Source organism: Myxocyprinus asiaticus, chromosome 25 (genome assembly GCF_019703515.2).
Source record: "Myxocyprinus asiaticus isolate MX2 ecotype Aquarium Trade chromosome 25, UBuf_Myxa_2, whole genome shotgun sequence".
In the NCBI taxonomy this organism is placed as follows: domain Eukaryota; kingdom Metazoa; phylum Chordata; class Actinopteri; order Cypriniformes; family Catostomidae; genus Myxocyprinus; species Myxocyprinus asiaticus.
Window position 1 is genome coordinate 39775723 of NC_059368.1, and position 27339 is coordinate 39803061.

Below are 27339 nucleotides of genomic sequence, written 5' to 3' on the forward strand. Positions count from 1 at the left end.
GGCACTTAATGTGCGGACCTCTGCTTTTAATTCCGGGAACGCGGAGGAGCATAAACAAGCCAGTTATGCCCTCCGAAAAACTATCAGAACCGCAAAACGCCAGTACAGGAGCAAGATTGAAGGACAGTTTAACACCACCAACTCTAGAAGCATGTGGCAGGGAATTAACATCATCACGGACTTTAAAGGGAATAAAAACTCCGCCATTAACACCGCTGCCTCTCTACCGGATGAGCTAAATACTTTTTATGCTCATTTCGAGGGAAATAACACCGCCCTCGCGGAGAGAGCTCTCGCGGCTGAAGCTACAGAGGTTAGTTCACTCTCCGTCTCTGTAGCGGATGTAACCCGATCCTTCCGACGGGTGAATATCCGCAAAGCCGCGGGTCCAGACGGCATTCCTAGCCATGTCATCAGAGCGTGCGCGAACCAGCTGGCTGGTGTTTTTACGGACATTTTCAACCTTTCCCTCTCTTTGTCTGTGGTCCCCACATGCTTTAAAACATCCACCATTGTGCCTGTTCCAAAACAATCAAAAATAACTTGTTTAAATGACTGGCGTCCTGTTGCTCTGACCCCCATCATCAGCAAATGCTTTGAGAGACTAATCAGAGATTACATCTGCTCTGTCTTGCCACTCAATCTTGACCCGCTGCAGTTTGCTTACCGCAACAACCGCTCCACTGATGATGCCATTGCATCTACAATACACACTGCTCTCTCCCACCTGGAAAAAAAGAACACTTATGTGAGAATGCTGTTTGTAGACTACAGCTCAGCATTCAACACCATAGTGCCCTCCAAGCTAGATGAGAAACTCCGGGCTCTGGGCTTAAACAGCTTGCTGTGTAGCTGGATCCTGGACTTCCTGTCAAGCAGACGCCAGGTGGTTAGAATAGGCAGCAACATCTCCTCATCACTGATCCTCAACACTGGAGCCCCACAGGGCTGTGTTCTCAGCCCACTACTGTATTCCTTGTACACACATGACTGTGTGGCAACACATAGCTCCAATGCCATCATTAAGTTTGCTGATGACACGACGGTGGTAGGTCTGATCACTGACAATGATGAAACAGCCTACAGAGAGGAGGTGCACACTCTGACACACTGGTGTCAGGAGCACAACCTCTCCCTCAACGTCAGTAAGACAAAGGAGCTTGTGGTGGACTTCAGAAGAAAAGACAGAGAACACAGTCCCATCACCATCAATGGAGCACCAGTGGAGAGAGTCAGCAGCTTCAAGTTCCTGGGTGTCCACATCACTGAGGAACTCACATGGTCCGTCCACACTGAAGTCGTTGTGAAGAAGGCTCATCAGCGCCTCTTCTTCCTGAGACGGCTGAGGAAGTTTGGAATGAACCGCCACATCCTCACACGGTTCTACACCTGCACTGTAGAGAGCATCCTGACTGGCTGTATCTCCGCCTGGTACGGCAATAGCACCGCCCACAACCGCAAAGCACTGCAAAGGGTGGTGCTAACTGCCAAACACATCATCGGAGGTGAGCTTCCCTCCCTCCAGGAAATATATACAAGGCGGTGTGTGAAAAAAGCTCAGAGGATCATCAGAGACTCCAGCCACCCGAGCCATGGGCTGTTCTCACTGCTACCATCAGGTAGGCGGTATCGCAGCATCAGGACCCGCACCAGCCGACTCCATGATAGCTTCTTCCCCCAAGCAATCAGACTTCTGAACTCTTGATCTCTCATGATCAATATACATCAGCACTGCACTTTATTACTCTTACTCTTATATCTCACACCGGACTGTCATAAATTATATTATTATTATATTATGTCTCTCTTAACAACTGACTATCAACCGACAGCCTGAATGTCAATACAGTACAATACTGTACATTCTATATATATATATATATATATATATATATATATATATATATATATATATATATATATATATATATTTTTTTTTATATATATTTTAATTTTTAATTTTTATTGAATAATGTGTACCTATATAGTAAAAAACAAAAAACAAAAACAGCGTATTGTATACTGTACAGTGTATGTTATTATTTGTATATTGTTGAGTGTAATTATGTGTATAACAGATGTTTAAATTGTGTTGTGTTAATTTGATGTTATTGTAAATTGGTATATGTCTCATCACTGTCACGACTGCTATGTTGATCGGAACTGCACCCAAGAATTTCACACACCATTGCACTTGTGTATACTTGTGTGACAATAAAGTGATTTGATTTGATTTGATTTGAAATAGAATCCTAATTTGTGTTCTTTCCAATTCACAGTCAGTTGGTCTTCCATTTAATGTAGTCAGGAGTAATAGGTAGACCACAAGGGGGTGATATAGCATTTAATGCACTTAATAATAAGTTATCTTCACGTCTGTCACCCCTACTTTTGTTCAGCTGGTGTTTCACATAGTGTTTCGTTCTGGGTAATTATGGCAGATGAAAAAATGGAAGTGTTTTGTGGAAAGGGCAAAAGAAGCAAAGTTTGGAGTCATTTCGGATTCTGGGTTGATGGAGCTGGCCAATACCTGGATAAATAACAGTTTGTAAAAAAAGCAAGGCAGAATTGCCATAATACGGGAACACAACCAATCTAATATCTATGGAAGTATATTATTGACAAATGTCTTTGAAACAAAAAAGCACACTGAATTGCACAAATTGAAAATAAACACTTTGCATTAACAATGCTTGCATTTTTTGGGGATGCAATTTCATATGGTTGTATATTTAAGCTGTGAGTTTTTCAGTTGAAAACATTTCGCACAAAAATTCCAAATAAACATGAATAACATCAACGAGGACACCTACATTTGCACCAAGGTAAATTAAAGCTAATAAATGAACATTAATTCATTTACGTACTGATTTAGGTAATAGTAAAAGCTATAGTAAATAAAAAGTTCACAACAACAAAATGAGTGTTATGAGACGTTATGAGCAGTTCTTTTCACTTACACTGTGTACACAATGACACTTTTCTCTTTTCAAGTGATTGTGATAATCTTTTCCCTTGATTCTGATTCACAGTCTCCATAGTTTTCAATCAAATTACTGGGTAATTTAACAATTTATTTTACAAAAAACGTCAGATAAATATGCCTTATAATGTCACTCTTCATTCCAGCCCACTTAAGAATATTATCCATTCTTTTTATGAGATTTTTTTTTTGTTGCCAAAAACGTGCCATTCATGGCGATCTCCCATTTATTCCTATGGAGAGTTCTGCAGAGCTTGTCAGAGCGAGCGACTGTAACAAAGGGGGGCGGAGCTTAGGCAAGGGTCAATTCCAGACATAGTACCGGCAGCTATTCTTGTGTACCGGCAGCTTTAATAAGGTGCAGGTGCAGGTACTGTGTCTTGCTCCCGCGACACGAAAAGGGGTGGGGGATATGCAGTTATTCATATCTAGCACACCCATCTCATTTATCAGTAAGCTATTTATTCTGTATGTATATGATAAATATAACATGTACAAAACTTGTACAAATATAATAGGTTTGATATAAGGGAGCTGATTTACAATGTTGTTAAATATAAATATTTTCAAAATATGTTGTGTGAATGTTATCAATGCGTTAGAGGTGTATGCCACTGTAAAAAGTTTGGGAACCACTGACTTAAATGAAGGGCTGTAAACCTGTGTGTGCAATAAAATATTATGAAAAAAAAGCAATATGGCATTTTGTCATGGTACACTAATGCTTTTTGGAAAACAGCTGAGCCACTGTCACGCAACTGAAAAAAATGAGTAGCGTCACACATTTAGATTCCCAACACTGCTAATTACTATCAGTTGAGAATGCTACAGTCACACTGTGTGGACACTTGAAAGGCTGACTACAGAACAGTTTTAAGAAACTTTTCATTTTTTATTTATCATTTATCACATTTCTCTCAGGAACAAAGCCTAGGTTTTGGCATACCCACATGCTTGAAAGTGTCTTGCGATCATCACAATAATTCTCTCTTTAAATCATACTGTGTATCCTCATTACATTTTCATCACTACCCACCCCACTCCCCCGCAGTGTACGGTATGTAGGTGTACCAGCTGAGTATGGTTAAATTGTTGTGTATTTTTCAAGGCTAAGCTATAAGAGTCTCTTTCTCTAAGCTTGTGGAACATGGTGCTTTGAATGTCTGACAGCATTTTATCCCCAGGATGGAAAGCACTTTGTTAGGCTGTGATTAAAATGCAAGAAAGTTACTTTATCCCCCTGGCCAAATGAGAGAAATGGTTTGCTTCTCATTGCAGCAGTCTTCTGAGAACGAGTGAATTCACTTGAAGCATGATTAATTCAGAGGAGAGCTCAATTCTGCAGAGAACTCTGTGAGCGAACATGAACTAAACTGAACTCTTGATTCCCATGAATACATACACTAAGCTTTTCCTAAAAGCCATTTCAGTTGTTGTAATCGATGAAGCTGTTGGTTGTAACTCACTCACAACTCAAGTGACTCACGGATTGAAAGGTCTGTGCTCATGGAAAAACTCAGTGCAAGGCTTTATTTAGCTGAGGAACGATCTTTATTTTATGCCCTGGTAGAAACTGTGAAGACAATCACCTGATCATATCATTATCACCTGATTGCATTTAACAGCATTGCCAAATGTTATTGTTGTTCTGTGATGTAATACTGTATTTGTTTCTCTATGTGGTTTCTTTTGCCTTAATCATCTTGTGAATATGCCAATGGCAACACAGTTTTAAAGTAGTCTTTGAAATTAACAGCATAAATTTAAGGGCTGCAAAGCCGAACACAATGGACAATGCACAGTGGGCTTCTTTTCCCCCATGAATTCCAATGTTTGAGTGGAATTTTGAGGCATTTTTATATGTTAGTGTACCCTAAAAGTTGACCAGACTAACATTTAGCATTTATAAAAGATATCCAGTTCACCCGAAAATGAACTGGATATTTACTCACCCTCATGCCATCCCAGATGTGCATTACTTTCTTTCTTCTGCAGAATACAAATAAAGATTTTTAGAAGAATATCTTAGCTCTGTAGGTCCAATGCAAGTGAATGGTGGCCAGGCCTCTGAAGCTGCAAAAAGGAGATAAAGTTAGCATAAAGGTAATCCATAAGACATTAGTGGTTTAATCAGTCTTCTGAAGCGATCCAGCTGGTTTTGGGTGAGAACAGACCAAAATATAACTCCCTTTTCACTGTACATTTTGCCTTTGCAGTGTCTAAGCACAATCATGATTTCAAGCTCGATAACACTTCCTAGTGCTTGACGCATGCACAGAGCGCTAGTGTAATCGAGCTTGAAATCATGTTTGCCAAGGAGACTGCTGTCAAGATGTATAGTGGAAAAGGAAATACATTTTGGTGTGTTCTCTCTCAAAACCAACTGGATCACATTGATTTAACCATGAATTACCTTTATGCTGACTTGATCTGTTTTTTGGACCTTCAAAGGTCCGGCCACCATTCACTTGCATTGGTTGGACCTACAGAGCAGAGATATTCTTCTAAAAATCTTAATTTGTGTTCAGCAGAAGAAAGAAAGTCATACACATTTTAAATGGCATGAGGGAAAGTAAATGATGAGAGAAATTTTATTTTTGGGTGAACTAACCCTTTAAAATATCAATTAAACCATGAAAAAAAGCACAGTGACTAACCAGGAAAGTTAAAAATGGCACTTCATGTCAAAAAGGTTGCCGACTCTATAGAATGAGAATATCCCTCACACTAATACCAACAACTTGTGACTAGCAATTCAGTTGGGTTCCGGAAGTAAAAATTCTATAAAAATTTGTAAGACAATTTTTTTTCTATAAATCCTTTAAAGACAGACCTGCTGTACCATGAGCGCTGAAGTTTTATAATGCTATTTGCTTCTGTTGAAGTCCACATTATTTCAACTTCATTTTTTAGAAATCATGCTAATTCCATATGAAGATCTTCAAAAAGACAAATGCTCCACCAATCAGAGAATCACAGTTAACAAAGTGTCCTAAACAAGCGCTGCAGCAACCGCCCACTCGCATGAAGCGCTATGAATGACTCAATCAAGTCGTCTCCCTACACAGTCAAATTACATTTATATTCGCAAATGTCGGAATATTTTGCAATCAAATTTAAATGTATTGTTACTATACTTAAACTACTGTATATTAATACCTGAACTAATGTACAAATTTAAATCAATAGTGTTGTATTTTTTTTAATCATTTTTAACTCGATTATGTCAATTGCATACTTTATGGGATTGTAGTTCATACCCTCATAAGACATTAAGTACCAATTTTCTATTACTTTTGTCTTTTTTTTTTTTTTTTGCTTCAAATCAAAGTTAGCAATGTTGCGTTTCACGTCGGAGCTGTTTGGATGGTTCATGGCTTAGAACTCATGGCTTTTATGATGTAGTCTACTTTATGAAATCCCAGTGGAAAAAATGAATGGGAAAACCTTCGGAACCAAGATTGCTTTAGTAGTAGACAGGCATTGTTGTGCTCTATAGCATGTAGCAAATTAAAAAAATTAATAAAACTGTTATGATGAAAAATAAAGCTTATTTGTAATTAAAAAAAGGTTGAGCCCTTCAATATGTTCTGCCCAACTTCCTGTTTTAATAGAAAAATCATCAACACAGGAAAGAAAACTTATCAAGCCATTTCACTGGGCCAAGAGTACATTGGCATAATAATAATAATAATAATAATAATAATAATAATAATGAATACGACCATATAACCAAGCTAAGATAAACTGCAGCTTTAGTTTCAGTTTGATATTGTAGAGGTTTTTGTCCTAGTGTCTGTTTGAATATGGTTTTATCAGATGACACACGCTAATGCTAAATGTTTTGCATAACCACAGATAACAGTCCAGTCCACTGTGACCTCAGTCAGCAAACTCAGCTGGACATAGGTAAATTGTTTTGCAATTAAGTCGTAAAGCAAAACTATTTGAATAATCCTGCTGAATGAAAAAACGCTTAAGCTAGCTTTGTGGTTAGCATGATCTCATTGGCCAGGTTTCAGCTATACCATCTTAAACTAGCTAAGATTAGCAAACCACCTTTAGGCTTTTTTTTAATCAGCATAAACTGATGATTATGACAGCCTTTATGATGGCACAGTATGAAAAATTCCTTGCACATGTTTAATTAATGTTTTGAAATGTATCTTGTTCTTTTCTAGCCCTGTAGCCGATATAGCTTATCAAAGATACCAATGAAGGTAATTCTCCAAAATATTTGCTCAGTGGTAGTTTAGCTCTCCTTCCTTCTATCTTTTTTCTTGTCTGTCTCTTATCGCTACATTCACGCTCTTGTTTGATTTTAAAAGTTGCAGTGTAAAATGGCATGCTAGGCTAAGTGCTTGTGCTAACACTGGACTGCGCTCTGAGGTTTCTAACGCATGAGCTCAAACGCTTGTTCCACCATGTTGAGATGACTTCATAATTTATTCAAGCAACACAGGTAGTGCAGCATCAATTTTTCATGCCTGACAAGCTTATGGATGTAAAAATGAAAGTGAATATCTTTGCATTTTTCATAAATGTCCTCTTATCTATCTTGGGCATCGTTCCATTTCTTTTGAAGAAAACGCACCACTCTGTGCCAGTTTAATAGGGTTAAATCATGTTTAACTGTTATAAAGTGTGTCTGTAAGGGTTTAAGTATCCTGAAAGGGTTTATTATGTGATAATGACTGGCAGACTACATTTTCTCGCTTATTACACTGCTACTAAACGTCGACATTACATGTTTTTTTGGTAAATTATATAGTTTAGCAGTCATTAAACACAAATATTTGATTGACCAATAAAAATCAAGTATTCTAGAGAGTCGTATAGAAGAAATAATCCAAAGTGTGGATGTTTAGCTAGGAATAATTGGCTAACTGTATCAATAACAGGCTTTTTTAGACAGTTGCTTGACTAATTACTTTATTGTTCCAATGTTGTTAGAGGAACAATAGAGTCAAGGGAGAAATTGCTTTTCAAACAGGTTACATTCTAACAACGCAGGTATTTAGAGGGCGAGCCTCTCATTCTGTGTTGCAAAGATAACAAGAGAAATAACGACAGTTTGCAGGAATTCTGACATTCCCTCAGTGCGTTTGGGTTGATCTTAAATATAACCTAATAAAAAGTGAAAAGATGAGTTTATACTGTAAATAAATTCATGACAAAGGTAAAAACTGGAAATCACTGTTCATATTTATAGATAAAATGAATATATATATACACTCAGTGACGACTTTATTAGGTACACCTGTACACCTCCTTATTATATAATGCAATTATCTTATCAGCCAATCGTGTGGCAGTGCAATGCATAAAATCATTTAGATGCGAGTCATGAGCTTCAATTAATGTTCACATCAAACATTATATTGGGGAAAAATGTGATCTCAGTGATTTCGACCATGTTTCTGTATTTCTGTAACTGCTGATCTCCTGGGATTTTCACGCACAGCAGTCTCTAGGGTTTACTAAAAATTGTGCGTAAAACAAAAAACATCCAGTGAGCGGCAGTTCTGTGGACGGAACGCCTTGTTGATGAGAGGTCAGCGGACTAGCAGAAGTGAGCAGAATAGCACCTCAGAAATGAATGATAATTTTCATTTCATGATGACGCAATTTTAATGAAAAAAGACTATTCAATTTGGAAAAATGCAAAGTAGAAGGATTTTCACAAGCGGGTTCAAAAGAGGAATCGTGTGGCCTGTCTATTCCATCATAGTATCCTAAATACCATAGATGGTTAGTGGGTGATACAGTATTGTTAAGGTTGTAGGCGGTATGTGAAGTTCAGATGTTCCTTGCAGCCACCCAATACACATCCTCTCTTCTATGAGACAATGACAGTTATATATAGGTCCTCTGCCAGTGATCACGTGCTGTGCCCATTCAGAGAACACGAGAGCAGGACATTGAAAATGACTTGGGGATTCTTGGTGATTAGGGATGATGCCAGTTACAGCCTGTGTGTGTCTCTATTATAGAAGCATAAAGAGATATGAGGTTACATTCTTTTGTCAAGAATACGTAGAGGAAAGAGGACGGGAAGCTGTGTGGGGGTTTGTTCTGGCATGTCGAGGGTACTAACACATGGGTACAAATGCAAATCAGATCTTCAGTGACTTGAGGCAAATTACCTAGAATTTGTACCACTTTAACATGCTGTATTGCAGTGCTAAAATCTTCGTACTAACTAACTAACTAACTAACTAACCACCCGCCATCTAGTTTAACCAAATGCTAAATGCACTAAAATATGGCTTTGGTGTATTTACATTTAGTCAACTTTATGTTAATATAGTTACTTTATGCAAATTAGGCTTCTTATATATTACGCCTTATTCACAAATCTCAGCGCTATTTGTCTGGCGCACTCAAAGTTGCAGTATTACCAGGCAGTAAACAGAGTTTTAAGAGAGATAAGTGTTTACATTTACTAATGATCATGTGAGCAGTAATTCAACAAATGATGATCAAATGATGGAGAAGAGCGTTAAAACCTTGCATATATCCAAATGCACAAAGTAGTTGAGAGCATTTGCTGCAGTTTAAAGAGCCGATTCAGGTGCCTGCATCAAAGTGATGCTCTACAGTCTAAGTAAAATTAGCCAGGTCATGGTAGTCTGCTGCATCCTCCACAACCTAGAACTCAGAACCAGCCTGTGAGATGGGGAATTGCAGTGTGCAAATTGCGTTCAGTCCTAATTTGCACAGTACTTTTAGGGTCATTCCGTGTCAAATCAACCTGAGATCCCCGGCTCAAAATTCTGTTTTTGATGTTATTATATTTTTACTGGTGAAATAAATACATAAATGATGATGGAAGCCAAAACATTAAATGCCATGGATAAATATTTATGGAGTAATCCATTATTTTGTGTGGGGGGTCAAAATGACCATTTTCACTGCATCGTTATTTTATTTTTAAATAGAGATAGCAGGTTTATTACTATAATAAGTTGACTTCAGCATCCCTTGTTGCATTATACTCTATAACAATGACGTGAGTCTAAAATTTAAGAGAAAACAAAAAAGTTATTTTTCTGACGTTTGAGTGCCTATAACTATAGAGTGTGGATTGTGGTTCAGAACAAACTTTCCTTTTTGTGTCTTATTCAAAGGAATACAGTAGTTCTTCCAAAAATGAAAATTCTCTCATCATTTACTCACCCTCATGCCATCCAAGAATGGCTTTGACTTTCTGTCTTCCGCTGAACACAAACAAAGATTTTTAGAAGAATTTCAGCCATGTAGGTCTATGCAGTGCAAGTGAATGGGTACAAACATTTCAAAGCACCAAAAGAACATCAAGGCATCATAAAAGTATTCCATACAACTCCAGTGGTTAGATCCATGTCTTCAGAAGCAATATTATGAGTGTGGGTGAGAAACCACAATATTTAAGTCATTTTTTTACTATTAATCTCCACTTTCACATTCTTCTTCTTTTATTTTTGGCGATTCACATTCTTCATGCATATTGCCACCTACTGGGCAGGGAGGATAATTTATAGGAAAAAAGGACTTAAATATTGATCTGTTTCTCACCCACACCTATCATATCACTTCAGAAGACATGGATTTAACCACTGAAGTCATATGGATTACTTTTATGCTGCCTTTATGTGCTTTTTGGAGCTTCAAAATTTTGGTTAGCCATTCAGTTGCATTGTAAGGACCTACAGAGCTGAAATATTCTGCAGAAGAAAGAAAGTCAAACACATCTGGGATGGCATGGGGGTGAGTAAATTATAAGATAATTTTTATTTTTGGGTGAACTATCCCTTTTAGGCTCTAAATGGTTAATTCCCAGAGATATGGGGCTTTCAGTTTGGCTCCATGTGTAAATTGTTAAATTGTACCCAATTTCAGTGGTCGAAAAACCTTAATTTATTCACATAAAATTAATAATGTCAAAACGTCCATTTTCATGAGTCCAAAAGTACAAAATAATGATTAGTGATCAGTACATATCAATCCATGGCATTTCATAGTTTGGCTCATTTATGAATTATTTATTTTCATCAGTAAAATATAAACAACATCTAAAATTTTAGCCAGGGAAATTTCTGAAATAAACCCATTGCATACAGCAATGCAAATAAACAACACTATCAGCTGGCACAGTTCATTCTTAGTAAAGTAACTGCTTTTTTGTCATCTTTCTTTTCCTACTTACCTGCCACTTTCAGTTTCTTGACAACAGTGAAGTATGTTTGGTGTAAAAGAATGTTTGATTTACACCTGGAGTTCTAATGCCTCTCTTTTCCTCTCCATGTCATTGATTTGACAGTGTAATCCTGGAGACCTGCAAGCCGTCCGGAAGGGCATGACCCTCTACCACTCAGAATCACAGCTGTCCTCCCTCCCCCAGCGCCAGGAAGCCTTGCTTAATGTGAGTGATCCTTAGGACAATAAACCAAGATCAAACCACAGAACATGTGAAAACACAAGGAGATTGTTTAAAATGAAAGCTTAGCTTCAACAGTTTGTTTCAAATGTTTAATAAATGCTCCCAATATCTAATTTTAGGCATTTTAGAGCTGTATACATGGGAACAAGACAATTATTTAAAATGCATCCGAGAAGCGTGTTACTTTTGTCTTTTTTTTTTTTTTTTTGTCTTTTTTGGTAGATGATGATTGGATTTTATAGGTAACTGACATAATTGTTCAGAGTCAACCTAATTAAACTATTTAAAGTGTAATTTAGGTATTTGACATAAATGGAGGACACACTGTGTGTTTTATATACAGTGGATAAACAAAACAGTTCCTAATAAACTTAAAAAATGCCTCTGAAAGTCAATTCCAGGGATATAATTTTGCCCTTTATTTAAAAAAAGTTAACTTTGGACACAGTTTGGCACTGTGCAACAATGTGGAAAAAAAGGGATTCTTCATACGTTTGATCTTTGATCTGTTTTACATTGCCATAAGCTTTTCCTTTGCGAGACTGGAAGCACTTTTCATAGCTTTGAAACTTTTTTCCTTTCATGTTTCACTGGAAAATTAGCAAAACTATATGCTAAAGAAATCGGAGGAAAAAATTAAAAAGCAAATGAGCCTTTGATGAACATGTAGCCTTCAGGCAATGCAGAGGAAAAAAGTCTCTCCACCACGTGTGTTTTATGTTGTATGCCTGCTTAAAAATCTTGCCACTGTCACCTGAAAGCCTTTACAAATTCAATTCAGGGCTTGAATTGAATTTTTTTCATTTGTTTTGACCCATCACCTCCTCCGAGAAAACAGGTTGTGCTCCCATTTTATTACATTTGACCTTTAATATTTTATTGATTTTTGGCGTCACTTCAAACCAGCGTGCGGTTTGAACAAGAGCATCACCCATCACCATCACACAGTATTGTACTACAGCACAATTTTGTTCTGTTTTGTGCTGCTGAGGTACTAAATAGGTTTTGGTTTAATCAGGTACACTGGCTAATTAAAGGCCGTTAATCTCATCTGCTTTAGCATACGAATGGTTTAATAACTTTGCATCATGCAGTGACTGTGTTCACAAAAGTTATAAATGTAGAAACTGGCCGAGATCCACACATCCCAATCAGAGGCTGAATTCCAATTCCTATACCGTCTGTCCTATAGTACATTCTCAACTACAGTGTTTTTCAACTGGTGGTTTGTGACCCAGCAATGGGTCAAATACAGTGAAAAATACAAATAGTAAAATGCAACTAAGCATTTAATTTAGTATAGTTAGGATAGCTTAATAAATATTTCAACTTTTAAAAGGAAGGAGAAAATGATTCCTATGCCTTTTATTGTTGTCAAAGGCTGTGCATCCAATCAAACTTTACCTTTTCCTCAAACAAACATGAACAAAACTGTGCAAGGTAAAAAAAAAAAGATATATGATCCAGACGACACTACATACAGGTTCACACCATAAATTTGGTTTGTGCTGAATAGGGGTGCAGCAGCATGAGATTTTCACAATATGACATCACAAAAAATACCACTGTATCATGGTTTTAAGGTGCATTGCTAATATTATATAATATATATATAATTGTAATACTTAGTTATAGTTTTTAGCCTCAATTTAGGCAAAAAATAAAAATAAAAATCTTAACAATTAAGATATGCATTTGATTCAGTAATTGGTGGCTTTTGGAATTTAGTTTTATTCTAAACAATACCTCCTGAAAAATAAATGATTATTCATTTGCAGGTTATTTATTGGTGTTTTTTCCCAGTAGTGTCTATTTTCTGCAACAGTATTATTTCCTGCATAAAGCACTTTGTAAACCCTATTTAGTACTTTGCAAATAAAGCATATACACAATAGCGCAATAAAGATTTTTAGAAGAATATTTCAGCTCTGTTGGTCCATATAATGCAAGTGAAAGGGTACCAAAATTTTGAAGCTCCAAAAGCACGTAAAGGCAGCATAAATGTAATCCATGCGACTGTTTGTCCTCTACAGCTGTCATAACATCTTTAGCAAAGATAAATGTTTAACAGGAGATTTAGTTTTCATATCTCTGAGCTCTGCTCTGTTAATTTGAGACAGATAAGCTGATGAATCAAAACATTAAGTAGCCTAATGTTTCACCAATGAGAACTGAACTATGATGCATGTATGTGTGGACAATTATGTGTGCTGGAAAATCCAGTAAAAACAAACAGCTTAATGTGGTAGCTGACTGTATTGTGGAACATGGTAACTAGCTAGTTTGTAGATGGTCCATAATGATCTACAAGTCCAGGCAGATCTTATCAGCTGGTTGTCCAATTGGCCAACCACATTAACCAGCTTGGCCCAACTAGAAACCAGCTTCTTTGTTCCAAAAACCAGTAATTGCCTTAAAAGGATAGTTCATATGACTTTCTGTCAAGGAACACAAAAGGAGGTGTTAGGCAGAATGTTAGTCTTAGTCACCACTCACTTTCATTGTGTGGAAAAAGATGCAATAAATGGTGAATGAGGCTGACATTCTGTCTAACATCTTCTTTTGTGCTCCATGGAAGAAAGAAAGTCATTCAGGTTTGAAACAACATGAGGGTATGATGATGGAATTTTCATTTTTGGGTGAACTACTAACCCTTCAAGCTGTTTCAGATGGATTTTCTAGCAAGGTTTATGTTTTAAATTGCGTCCTATATCTCATACAGTAAATACTTGCCAGTGTGTAGAAAACTGATCTTCGCAAATGTTTTCTTCTTCAGGGGACAGGAAGGCTACAGACCAGCGAGTCTTCCCCCTCCACAGGGTTTCTCTCATCTGTACAGAAACCTGAGGCTGTGGTCCATGCCATGAAGGTACATGCATCCTGTCCTCTGTGACACTCGCACATGTGCACACATTCCCTTACAAGCTCTACTGGCAACAACATACAACATTTTAGATTTATTATCTACTTAGACAACATGAAATTAAAACTGTCTCGATTTACTTCATTAATAAATTGCCCGGCTCTTTTTGATTCATGATTCATCAGTGCATGTTATTTTAAAGGGAAAAAATATATCTTTCACCACCTCTGAAAAGACTGTGCAAAGTAATGTGGGTGGGGAAAATATATGTATGGGATAATCCATGGTTAGGTGCACGTTAAACGATTTTAATGCACAATGTGGAGGTGAAGAACCACCCGACGCGAAGCACATTCAAAACTTTTAACGCACACCTAGCTGTGATTATCCAGTTTATACCATGGTCACTTGCCAGCATTGATTCATTTTGAGAGGAAGAATAAAAATAACGGTTAACTTTACCTACAGGTTGTTAGATCTAGAGTTCTGCTTATTCTAAATCAGACTCAGAGATTAAATAATGTGATAATATAACTTTTATTTGAATTCATTCAATAAAAATCTGTATGAATAATTGGAAAAATGCAAGTGAGTCTTTGGAGACCAAGCAATTTAAAAACTGTGAATTTAAATACTCAATCAAGAAATAATAGCCACATAAGGTAGAAGTGTTGGCACTCCTCAGAACATGTAATATTTAATTCCTATTCTTTGCCATTTTCACATTAATGAGGAAAAAATGCCATAGCTGATGTGACAGTTGTAAAAGTGGCACTTACTCTTCATGATGAGGGGGAAATCATCCAAAACACTCAGATGGGTCTAATGTTTTGAGGGTTTAAAGGCAGAAATGTGAAGCTTATCATTTTATAAAAGCACACATTAATTCTTCTGTTAAAACTCTTTTGTAAAATGGGCTATAAATTTACACAGAAAAGGTTAGTAAGTGATCAAACTAAAATCATGTTAACACACATATTGTTTACATTTGGGGCTATACTTTTGAGTATTTTAACGTTCAAAAATTGGCCCCCATTAACTTCCATTGTAAGTGCCTCACTGTAACCCAGATTTTTGCTTTTTTAAAGAAAAGGAGGGGCAAGTCAAAATAATTTTTTTGTTTATTAATATTATTCCACAAATGCTGTCAATTGAGCTTAACTTGTATTAAATCCAGAGTATTCCTTTAAGGCTGCACTATTGATTGAATCTCGAGATGTGGCCTTGCATGATTACTAAACCACAAAAGGTTGCGTTTTATAAAACAGTCTCAATTCACAGCTTCAGTCAGCGATGTGTGATTGTGGGGCAGCAATTTTAGATGGTGTTTATCATTTTACAATTTAAATTGTCTTGCCTCATCCTGCCGGACAGTGAAAGACACATTTAATAGGTCCCGGTTACCTTCTCTCCCCCTCCGTGCAAAACAGCTGAATGTTAAACCATGCTTTCTTTACAAGCACTTTGGGTGAGTAATATGGGGCTGATGGACACTGTTTTTATTTTAGTGTTTCCTGTAGCGCTTCACAGTTGACTTAAAGATGGCACTGCATGCCTTGATGATGCTGTTTTGTGAAGTGACGGTTAATCCCAGCTCTGAGGCATAAAACACTTGCAATGTCTCATTATTGAGGACAGCAGAGTAGGTGCATTAGTATAGAATGGTGATTAAAACTGACTGGAAGTACATGTGCATTAAATGGTTTTAGCGCATGCATTCCAGCCAAACAGAATCGAGTAGTCGAACAGACCATGGTATAATTACCAATAATATCATGATCTAACATGTTTCACTTTTCACAATCCAATAACATCTTGATTGATCAAATCCAGGCCTGTCCTTCATTAGTTCCACAAAAATAATTAAATGCCATTTCATGTTTTAACATGCTTTAAGTACTTAAGTAAGGGATGATTTTAGGAAGAACATTCAAATTGATTTATGCTGAAAAAACTTTCCCATTATTTTTTTTATCCATATGTTCTATTTTTAGCTAGAGCAGGGTAGATAAATAATTTAATTTGTAGTTTTGCATGTTATAGCTGAACCTTAAGTGGGTGGGAACTTTATTTAACTCCACATGGAGGATTAATAATTCATGGGAAAAACAAATGATACAAAGTTTGAAATGACCCCATATGGTGATGTGGTCCACTTGGCATTTCATTTTTAATGTAAATGTATTACTGTAAATTTAACAATGCATTGTGTACCATGTAACACAGGTTCTGGAGGTCCATGATAATCTGGACAAGCGTCTTCCAGAGGAAAGTGAGGAAGACCTGAGTGAGAAAGAGAAGGCCATAGTGCGAGAGATGTGCAACGTGAGTGAAGTTCTCTGCTCTTTTATCTTCATTATTGACTGTGACCATTCTCTCTGGCTCTCTAATAAAATAATAAACTACCAGTCAAAAGTTGACACACTTCACTAAATGTACTGCATGTTTCTTATGATCTTGAAAACCTTTTTATCTAAAGGCTTATATTTAAATGCTTGAAATGAGTTCTGTAGACAAATATAAATATGTGCCTATGTACGATTGATTTTTTTAATAGAGTTGGGGTTGGGGCAGATAGTGAAGGAAAAGCAGCCATCGAGTGCCCTGAACACATGGGAACTCCTTCACTACAGTTTAAAAAGCATCTCAGGATGTACCTCATGTTGGTTGAGAGAATCCCCAGAGTTTGCAGAGCTGTAATCTATACAGAGTGGCTACTGTGAAGAAGTAAAATATAAGATAGTTTGATTTGTTTAACATTTCTTGGTCCCTACATAATTTCCATACTTCAGTTTGTGTTATTTCATAGTTTGATGACTTTACTGGTGTTCTAAAATTCTACAATTCACATTCTAAAGTGTGTAAATGTGTATTAGTAGAAAGAGTACACATGCCCAAATTGTTTGATCCAAGTATGTTCAGTTTCTTTAGTTACTGATGAGCGTGCTGGTACATAGAGCTAAAAGCTCATAGTAGAGTGAGTTGATAGTGTGATATGTTTGTCGGGCCCCTTTCTGGAATGTTGGAATCGAGTTTGGTGCACAATAACATCTCTGTCCTTCTCACCTGGAGCCTCCAGGGCTTTGTGAATATTGTTGATAGGCTTTGGATTTTTTGGGGTTTTGGATACTGTTTGAACATTTTGGGGTAATTCACCAAGAATGAACTGTGGCCATTGTTAGTGTTGTGTATTTGCACATGCTGTCTCTGTTGTTTTAGCTCCCGATTCACTAAAGGAATTATACAAAAAAGGTAATGGTGCAAACCTACCTACTACATTAGTACTGAACACAATTTGCCTGCGCAGTTGCTTATCTTACATGTCGGTTCTGAGTGTTAAATTCTGGAGGATGCAGCAGACCCCATCACTCCACCACTGTGATCTAGACACCGAAATCAGCTCTTTAAAATACACGAAATGCGCTCGACTGCCCCACACATCAGATATATGTCTGGTTATAGCACTCTTTCCTATGATTTGATCATCATTTGAACAATTTATGCTGACATGATTACTAGAATATATACACAAATATATAATGCTGTTTATAATATCTGTTTACCACCTGCTTTCCATGGGCGGTAATAGTGCTACGTTAATTGTATAGTACAAGTGTTTAGATGTCACAAGATAGCATTGTGTGAGGAACGGGGGAAAAGGTAAGTGTTTATGAACTGATAATCTGCCATTTTACTCATGATTTGTGTAAAAGGGAATAAAAGAAGTTTTTTTTTTTTTTTTTTTTTTTGCGACTGTAGAGTTTATTTCACCAGGAAACTGCTGTGATACGTACAGTGAGCCAGGAAAAATCCTTTTGCAAAAATGTAGGTATAGTCACTTGATTCTATGACACCAGGTTGGGTTAAACTGAATTGCAGTAAGACACCAGTTTTTCCACTGCAAAACAGCATGCAAAAATAACAACTATGTAAAGAATTTGCCCCTTTGTGTGTGTGTTCAGGTGGTGTGGCGTAAGCTTGGCGACGCGGCCAGATCAAAGCCGTCCATCCGACAGCAGCTCTCTGGGAATCAGTTCAAAGCTCCTCTATAGCAGCTCCAACACATGAGGAGCATCCATCAAACTCCAGCAGGGAAAAACTCAGAAACTCAGAAACATACACTCCGGACCACTACAACCACCTTCCATGTTGAATTGTCATCTGTAGCCAATGTCTTACAACTTGGGATAAATGCAAGAATCACCTTTCAGATGGTAGACATGCTTAAAGTAATATTCTGAGTGCAATACAAGTTAAGCTTAATCGACAGCTCTTGTGGCATGCTGTTGATTACCACAAAAATGTATCTCGACTTTTCCTTTTCTTTGAGGAAAGCAAAAATTGTGGTTACAGTAAGACACTTGGCAGTGAATGGGGCCAATCTGTAAACATTAAAATACTCACTGTTTCAAAATTAAAGCCACAAGAAGTAAACAAGATGCGTGTTAACATGATTTTAGTGTGATAAAATCACTTACTAACCTATTCTATGTAAAGTTATATCCAGTTTTATAACTTTGTTGCCATGACAACGTAACTAAAATCTTAAAAACAATGATTTAAACAACTTTACAGCTTAAATAATACACAAGTATTAACAGAAGAAATAATGTAAGTGCTTTGATAAAATTATAAGCTTCAAAATTGGCCACATTCACTTCTATTGTAAGTGCCTCACTGTAACCTCGATTTTTGCTTTTTTTAAAGAAAAGGGGGGATGATGTGAAATTATTTTTTGAGGTAATCAAAATTATGGCACAAATGCTGTTGATTGAGCTTAACTTTTCTTGAACCTGGAATATTCCTTTAATATTTAGAGCAATAATCAGCATTGCATTAATGTTGTTTGATCATTGAAGGGATAGTTCAGCCAAAAATTAAAAATTAGTCTGTCATCATTTACTGAGAGACATGACAGAACATTAGCTTCAGTCACCATGGACCCTATGCATATTTCCGGGTTTTGGAATGCGGAAGTAAACGATTGTAAACTTCGATAGCAATAAATGGGAGTAAATGGGAGACCATGGCATATATAATTTATGCTTACCCATTTGCTCCAACATCAATGGAAATATGCCACTATTACATTTCCACAACTTTCCAAATTAAGAATAAATAGAGAGCAATGGATTATGACAGTCAGAAGAGAGAAGATGGCAAATTTACTGTCACTTTCTCAGCAGCAGTATTAGATTAGTTGTAACTTGTTTTCTAAAACTAATTCCAGGGAAATATAATACAAAGTATAATGTTATAAATGTACACAAAATTATTTAAAAAAAAATGGCAAGTATAAAAAGGTTTGCTAGATTTATGAGACTTGTGTCTCTGCAGAACATAATGCCCATAGATTGAGAAACACCCATTATTGTTCCACAGAGACTTTATGCTGCTAAATATGGTGGAAATGCATCATCAGTCTGTGAAAAGGGTCCATTCACTTTCATTGCTCCTTTTTTCCCTATCCAATGAAAGTGACTGGTGACTGAGGCTATCATTCTGCCTAAAATCTCCTTTTGTGTTGCATGAAAGAAAGTCAAACAGGTTTGGAACAACATGAGGGTGTGTAAGGGACAGTGTAAGGGAATAATCATTTAAACTGTCCTTGAAATAATATTTTTGTTCTTTTTCTTACGTTATGGATCTCATTTGATACGATAGACAGCTGATGTAGCAAGTTTGTCCTACCAACCTTCGAAAACCTTGGTCCACTAAACTTTAATTTACTCCTTTCAGTATAAAGTGTGAGACGGCACATAAACATTAAACTCACTCCAATGTGCACTTGTGCCCTTACATCCTGTGCATCAGGAATATACATTACAGAGACTCTGAAACACATGTAAGATATGTTTAAAAAAAAAAAAAAAAAACTTAAAATCAGTTTATTGTTATTTTATCTTTTTTATCTTTTTATTATTATTATTATTATTTTTTCTAGTGGCTATTTGTAACAAGTAAGCTCAATGATATCTAGGGTTTCTTAACAACAGTTCTTTGTTCTTGTTCTGGGATGAAGCAAAATGGCACACTGAACCAAAATCCATTGATTTTTGTAAGTTTAAGATGTCATATTTTAAAACAGTTTGTTGTGCATGCTTGACAATCACATCTCTCAGGTCTGGGGAATGACAGAAGTACATCAAAACGTGTTAAAAATGATGGATTTGTCTTTTTCCAGCCCTTCTTTGTATATTATATCCTTGATTATAATCAGTGGAAAACAGCTGGTGACAACTGCTGAATCCATTTTAATTAACCTTTTGTCATGACTAACATTTTGATAGAAATCATTTTGGTAACCCAATGTTGAAGGATCAAGACTGTTAACTCAAATCTCTGCAATTCAACCAAGCCGGGATAACCTACAGTAGGAGACTGAGGAGAATTGATCTTAAATGTGATCAAAATCTTTCCATTGTGCTCTTGAGCAAGACACTTAACTAATTGTTGCAGGGGGACTATGTATTCTGGCAAAAAAAAAAAAAAAAAAAAAAAACATTCAATACAATTGTTAAACAGCAATCAACAGCAAATGAAATTCATTTAAATGCATCCCAGTGGCAGTTTAGCCTATGTGAGAATCTATTTTTTAACTTTTTTTTTTTTTTTTTAATATACTAAGTTAATCAAGTCCTTAAATGGGCATACTTACAAATGAAATACTAAGGTTATGTTCAGAATGGAATACTAGCTTACTGTTTACTGCATACTGTGCAATATACACTGAATACTGCTTATTATTTAAAAAAAAAAAAACTTAAGAAAAAGAAAAAAAGAATATATACACATTATGCAACAATACAAATTTCAAACAATGTCACAATGTTGTCTTGTGTCTTACATGCATGTTTAATTCAGCGAGTGGTGCACAGTTCATCATCATCTTAGGAACAATGAGTTATTTTGCATTTTAAATCCAGTTTGGTGTAAAAAAAACAAAAAACAAAAAAAAACAAATCAACTTTTGCCAGTCAAATAATGATTTAAAGAAAAGATTGCTGCAAATGGAATGTCAAGTCAAATACATTGCATTGAAAATAGAAATAGCAAGAGTAGTATGTCATTCCGAACATAGCCAAAAAGTCTATTGGTTAAAGGGAGAAGTATGGTGAGAGGAGTTTGACACGGCTCTTTAAACACAGATCAATCAAGTTTTTTCTCTTTAAGGCAGAATGCATTTGATTGGTTGGCTTAAGTTTGATTTGTCCCACCCAAATACACAAACATGAAATGTTGCTATTGTTCTTAATGAAAAGAGTTGCAAGCAAATCCAATAAAGTGCCCTTCCTCTCAGGAAACGGCCTGAACACAAAGCCATGATTTTTGGATGCTTTTATTGAGCATGTGCTGCCTCTTTTGTGCATGGGAATTTGTGTGGAACCTATGCACCTGTACCCTGTGTTGTGTTATTCTCTGTAAAATCTTTGAGGTTTAACTTGTCTTCAGTGTTAAAATCATGTATTTTAAGAGTGAGCATGAGTACTGAATCTCTGTTTAAAGGGATAGTTCACCCAAAAATGAAAATCTGGATGTGTACGAGTTCCTTCCTTCTGCAGAACACAAACAAAGATTTAAAGGAATATCTCAGCTCTGTAGGTCCATACAATGCTAGTGAATGGTGACCAGACCTTTGAAGGTCCAAAAAGCACATAAAGGCAGCATCATCCATAAATATAATCCATAATCCATCCAGTAGTCTATAAAACTTCTTCAGTGGTTAAATCCATGTCTTCAGATATGAAAGATGTGGATGAGAAACAGATAAATATTTAAGTCCTTTATAAATCTCCACTTTCACTTTCTACTTAAATTTTTTGGCAATTTGCATTCTTCATGCATATCGCCACCTACTAGGCAGGGAGGAGAATTTATAGTAAAAAAAGGCCTTAAATATTGATCTGTTTTTCACATCCCACCTAACATATCAGTTCTGAAGACATGGATTTAACCACTGGAGTATGGATTACTTCTATGATACCTTTATGTCCTTTTTGGATCTTCAAATTTCTGGCCACCATTCATTTGAATTGTATGGACCTACAGAGCTGAGCTTTCTTCTAAAAATCTTTGTTTGTGTTCAGAAAGAAAGTCATGCACATCTGGGATGACATGAGGGTGAGTAAATAAATAATGACAGAATTTTAATTTTTGGGTGAACAATCCCTTTAAGCCAGGAGAGATTGGGCTGATATTATGGCAAACATGTAAAGAAAGTTGTAAAAAGTGGCCAATTTTGTCAATAAACAACCTACTGCTTTAGCAGTATTTTCCTGTCTTTGAAAATGCATGTGTACATCATTTATTTTTCTTTTTTTAGATATCTGTTGAAACATAGAGGCATGTCCTAAAAACCTAGCTGTTAGCAAATCAATAATGCATAAAAATCAGAGGACGTGGTACACTTTATTTGTAGAAACAAGTATATAGCCTATGCAACATGCTAATTTGCTGTTGGATATCTAGGTTAAACGGCAATGCAAAATACAAATGTTTGAGAATTGTGCCCCCTAATGGTTGTGGCAGAGCGAACCTACGCACTGTTGCTTTAAGGATCCTCCACCACCTAATTAATTACACACACAGAGATAGCGGGTATAAAATGGCCGCTCATCATTAGGAAAAGTTGCTACAAAGAGGTGTGACTTGAGTTGAAACAGGTGTGGGTGAAGCAGAGTCGTGAGCCGAGTTGGGATTTAAGAAGAAAGTTTGTCTTTTGTGTATCAGTGTTGGGAAAAAGGAACGCAATTTGAGGAGAGAAGAAAACAAAAAGGGATTGATTAAAAGGTGCTCATAACAGAGAAGTGTGGCCTGCATCAAGCACCTGAACTCTTTCACAATCTCCTCACACATTTACACCCCCACACATACATGCATTCACCCACATTACAAGATGTATTGCTTTTTATGTTAAATAATTATTTGCAGTTACTGTTCATTTGTGTTTCTTTTGTTTGAGACTTTTGGTTTGTTTGTTTACTGAAATTTTCTTTGGGGTTGAACAATATATATTTTGAAACTTAACCTTGTCGTGAAATCTTTGAAAATACTTTTTCTGCATTAATTTACATTTTGTAACTGGTGGTTTGAGTTATCTGGGTTGAAACTTTATCTTTGACAGGCTTACTCTGGTCTGGTGCCCAAATTTATTAATTCAGATTTTATTATTTAATTGAATTATTTAAATTTATTCGGGGGCTGCCACCATTACATGGTCATTAGGGGAAAAAACACTGACAATTCACAGATAACCTCATAAATTGAAAACAGTTCTACATAAGAGTGTAGGAACTAGGGTAGGACCAAAAAAATCTCAGCTTTTTTCAGCCTTTTGGTTTAGGCCTATCCAATATAGGTCTTGATATTTACACAATTGCTTTTAAATAACAAATACAGAACATGTAGTTCAATCAATTATTTCAAGCAAAAAGCCATTGTAGCCAAATATATTAAACCTATTTAATCCCAGAAAAAAATACAGTAAAAATCTGGTCGTCTTTCTCTAAAATGTACACAATGAAGGATGATATTCAATCATTTTTATTTAAACAAATTTGACAATGTATAATAAACTGGAATATTAATTAAAACATTTTGCCACAGTATTGAGCTTAATTGAGTAATAGCGCAAATCGTTGAGTTTAGGAAAATGAATCAAACTTTACGAACAACATTTTTGCTACAAAAGAATCATTGTGATATTGACGATGGTACTTCACTTTATATCGCCAGCATATCAAGAATATATCGTGACTATTAAATATTTTGTCCAGCCCCAATTTAATCTGGAAACTACTATATGCCACACAAAACCCTGAGTAATTGTGGTGAGTGGTTAAGGCGATGGACTAGAAATCCATTGGGGTCTCCCCGCACAGGTTCAAATCTTGTTGACTATGGTTGCGTTTTCTGGTGATGCCTATTGCTCGGGGTTCCTACGAGTGAACTGCACCTCCACTACAGCCATGCTCTCACTACGCGACTGTCAGTCTACCTGAATCACTGTACTGCTCGCATTACAAAACAAGGTTTCTTGACATCATCTTGTCATACTACGTTGTTGCCGGTGATATCTGGTAAGGACCTGCCTTACAACAGACCTACAAGCCCTCAGTCCAGCCTCTCTCAGCCTATTGTGGTCAGTCTGAGCATTGATGGAGGGAATGTGTGTTCTGGTGTAACAGTTGTTGACTCGGACGTTGGTGCATTCAGTTTACAGTGTTGCAAACATGCCAAAGATGGAAAAATGCAGAGCGAACCGACGCTGTCGATATGTCCATAATTACGCTTCTGCTGAAAACGAGCCAGATTTCTGTCCAACTCTGCTCCCTGTTACTCCAAGCAAACCACCTGCTCAAAGAAAGGTGAAGCATCTCATTCAGATGACCTTGCTGATTCTGCCATTATTTCTACACTCCCCTCGCTGATTAATACTCGGTCTGATGCATTAGAGGGATTGACTGGCGCCAATGCTAACATGATAGAAAGTCTTTAAAAAAATAAATAAATAAAACATAGACTTTGTGTGTGCCGAAGTACAAGATCTGAAGAAGAATGTAAAGGATGAAGATGTTAGGCTTAAAGTTCAGGAGTGTCTTGTGGATACCTGCGAAACGTGCATCTCTGATTTGGAGAGGTACTCTCGTTGTTGGAATTTAAGACTGTTTGGGGTAGGCGAGACACGGAAGACATCAGATCTGAAGTTATCCATATCTGTGGTGAGACTTTCACAGAGGCCAAAAGCAAGTACCCTGATGTAATCGACACTGTGCATCGGCTCAGAATAAAAGGCAGCAATATCAAACCTTGCGCAATCATCATACAAATTACCTAACGTGTTGTCAGGGATGCCTTGTGGAAAGCAGCCAAAAAAAAATCTGAGTTTCTCAAAGAAAATGGCCTGCGTTTTGCTGAGGACCTGACTTCAACTGACCAGGAGAGATGGAAAAAACTGTGGCCAAGAGTTCAGGAGGCGAGGGCGGGTAATTACATTGGAGCATGTGCATTTATTGACGGTGTGGAGATTTCATTGTGAACCCTATTACAGAGTCATCTTTGAACTATGTGTTTCTTAAGATTTGTAATTTTAGCCATTCTTACAGCCTCTAAGGAAACTATTTATTACAGCTGGTCTCTCAGATTTCGGTAATGGTCACTTGAGCTCTGCTCCTTTTCATTTTAATTTACCCGTCAAACTTGACTATGCCTTTCCTTATTTTTCATTCTTGTTCATTTGTTAATGTCTTTATCATTCATTTCTCTTAATGCCAGGGGTTTAAGGAATGATGTGAAGCACAAAGCACTTTTATGGTTTGTTGAAACACATGCCACAAAGAAAGATGTCAAATTTTGGAGGTCCCAGTGGGGCAGGGATGTATGAATGTCTCATGGCACAGAGTGATCTGCAGGTGTCTCCATTCTTAAAAATTTTGCTGGGGAAATATTATATTCTGTCTGTGATCCCAAGGTTTGTTTTCTTTTTTTTTTTTTTTTCTGTTAGTGGTTTTAATTGGCCACGTCACCTTAATGCTGCTGAATGTGTATGGAGTGTTCTTGAGAAGAGTTATATCCAATTTACTGCATGAGGTGAAAATAAGCAGCATTGGTTAAACAAATACCCCAATGCTTTGCTTATTGTAGGTGGGGATTTTAATGACATTTAAATAGTGATTTGGATAGGTTTCCTCTTAGAAAAGCCTCTACAAATCAAAATATGAATGCCTTTATGGAACAGTTTAGTGTTGTTGACATCTGGAGAGAGACATTCCCACAGCAGAGGCTCTATACCTGGAGCAGTAAGAACCATTCAAAGCAGTCCCAAATAGATTATTGGCTTATTTCTGAAAACCTAGTAGATGGCTGTAGCTCAGTCAATATTCATGCCACACCTCTTACAGATCACAGAGCTATCTCTCTTAAGGTTTGTCTTTCTGCATCCTTTAACTCCACTTCAGTTCCTTCTTACTGGAAACTGAACAGTTCTCTTCTCCAGTATGAAGAGGTCAAAAATAATATTACCTTATTAACAGAACAACACTGGAGGAGAGCTTTAGTTCTAGATGCATATTGTTGTCAATGGCAATTGCTGAAATTTGAAAGTATTTTAGAAAATTTGGCAGCAACAAGCTAAAATTAAAAGAGCCGAGGAAAATAAGGTGGTGTCTAAAATTGATCTTTCTCTCGTTAGGCCCCTGAGCTGAAACTTGTATATGCTGATTTGCCATGTAAATTAGTTGATGTACACTTGCAGGGCACCTATGTAAGATCTAGACAAAAATGGGTGGAAGAGGGAGAACGCAATTCAGCTTTTTTTTTTTTTTTTTTTTTAAAGATTAGAAAAGAGCAGGTCAAATACATCATCATTTGAAACTCCTGGATATTGATGGGACAGTCACTAACGACCCTCAAGAAATTGCATACTGTAGAAATTAGCACAAAAGCAATCTCTACAGATGCAGTTACTTGGAAGAGGCAGCCTGTACATTTCTAGATTCTGTTAAAAATTATAAAACTATTTCGGTTAGTGATAGGAACCTCTGCGATAATGAAATGACTTTACAAGATGTTATCAACTCAATTACAGAACTCGACAAATAAATCACCAGGAACTGATGGACTTGGTGCAGAATTCTACAAATCGTTTTCAAAAGAACAATCTCCTTTTTGAAGAAGGCATACAGAGTGAAGCTCTTCCCCCAACATTGACTCAAGTTTTAATTATTCTAATTCCAAAACCCAAGAAAGATTTACTTTTAATTGACAGTAGGCATCCTATTTCTTTGCTTAACAATGACTACAAACTGATGGCTCTGATATTTTCAAAAAGATTAAAATCTGCACTGGGCTCCATAATTGAAGAGACACAGTCAGGTTTCATGGAAAAAAGACATCTTGCCAACATATAAGATTAGTTCTTGATTTATTAGATTATTCAGAATTGATACATGAGAACAGCTTAAATGTTTTTTTTTTTTAAAGATTTTTATAAGGCATTTGTCTCATTAGAGCACATTTGTTTAAGTCTTTTATATGGTTTTGGGTATGGGTTCTGCAAAATAATCAAAACCC

The 27339-nt window shown here is 36.6% G+C and overlaps 1 protein-coding gene across 2 annotated transcripts in view; it reads left to right on the forward strand.

Moving 5' to 3' along the window:
• Positions 1-22533, forward strand: part of ccdc85cb (coiled-coil domain containing 85C, b) — a 74811-nt gene extending 52278 nt beyond the window's left edge. The window contains exons 3-8 of one of the 2 annotated variants that reach the window (XM_051654837.1): positions 7165-7203; positions 11286-11387; positions 14182-14274; positions 16495-16593; positions 18028-18093; positions 18231-22533. In XM_051654837.1, coding sequence (XP_051510797.1) covers positions 7165-7203; positions 11286-11387; positions 14182-14274; positions 16495-16593; positions 18028-18093; positions 18231-18320 — 489 coding nt within the window. In that variant the 3' untranslated portion in view covers positions 18321-22533. The remainder of the gene's footprint in view (positions 1-7164; positions 7204-11285; positions 11388-14181; positions 14275-16494; positions 16594-18027; positions 18094-18230) is intronic. The other variant, XM_051654838.1, reaches the window with a different exon arrangement.
• Positions 22534-27339: the final 4806 nt, after the last annotated feature.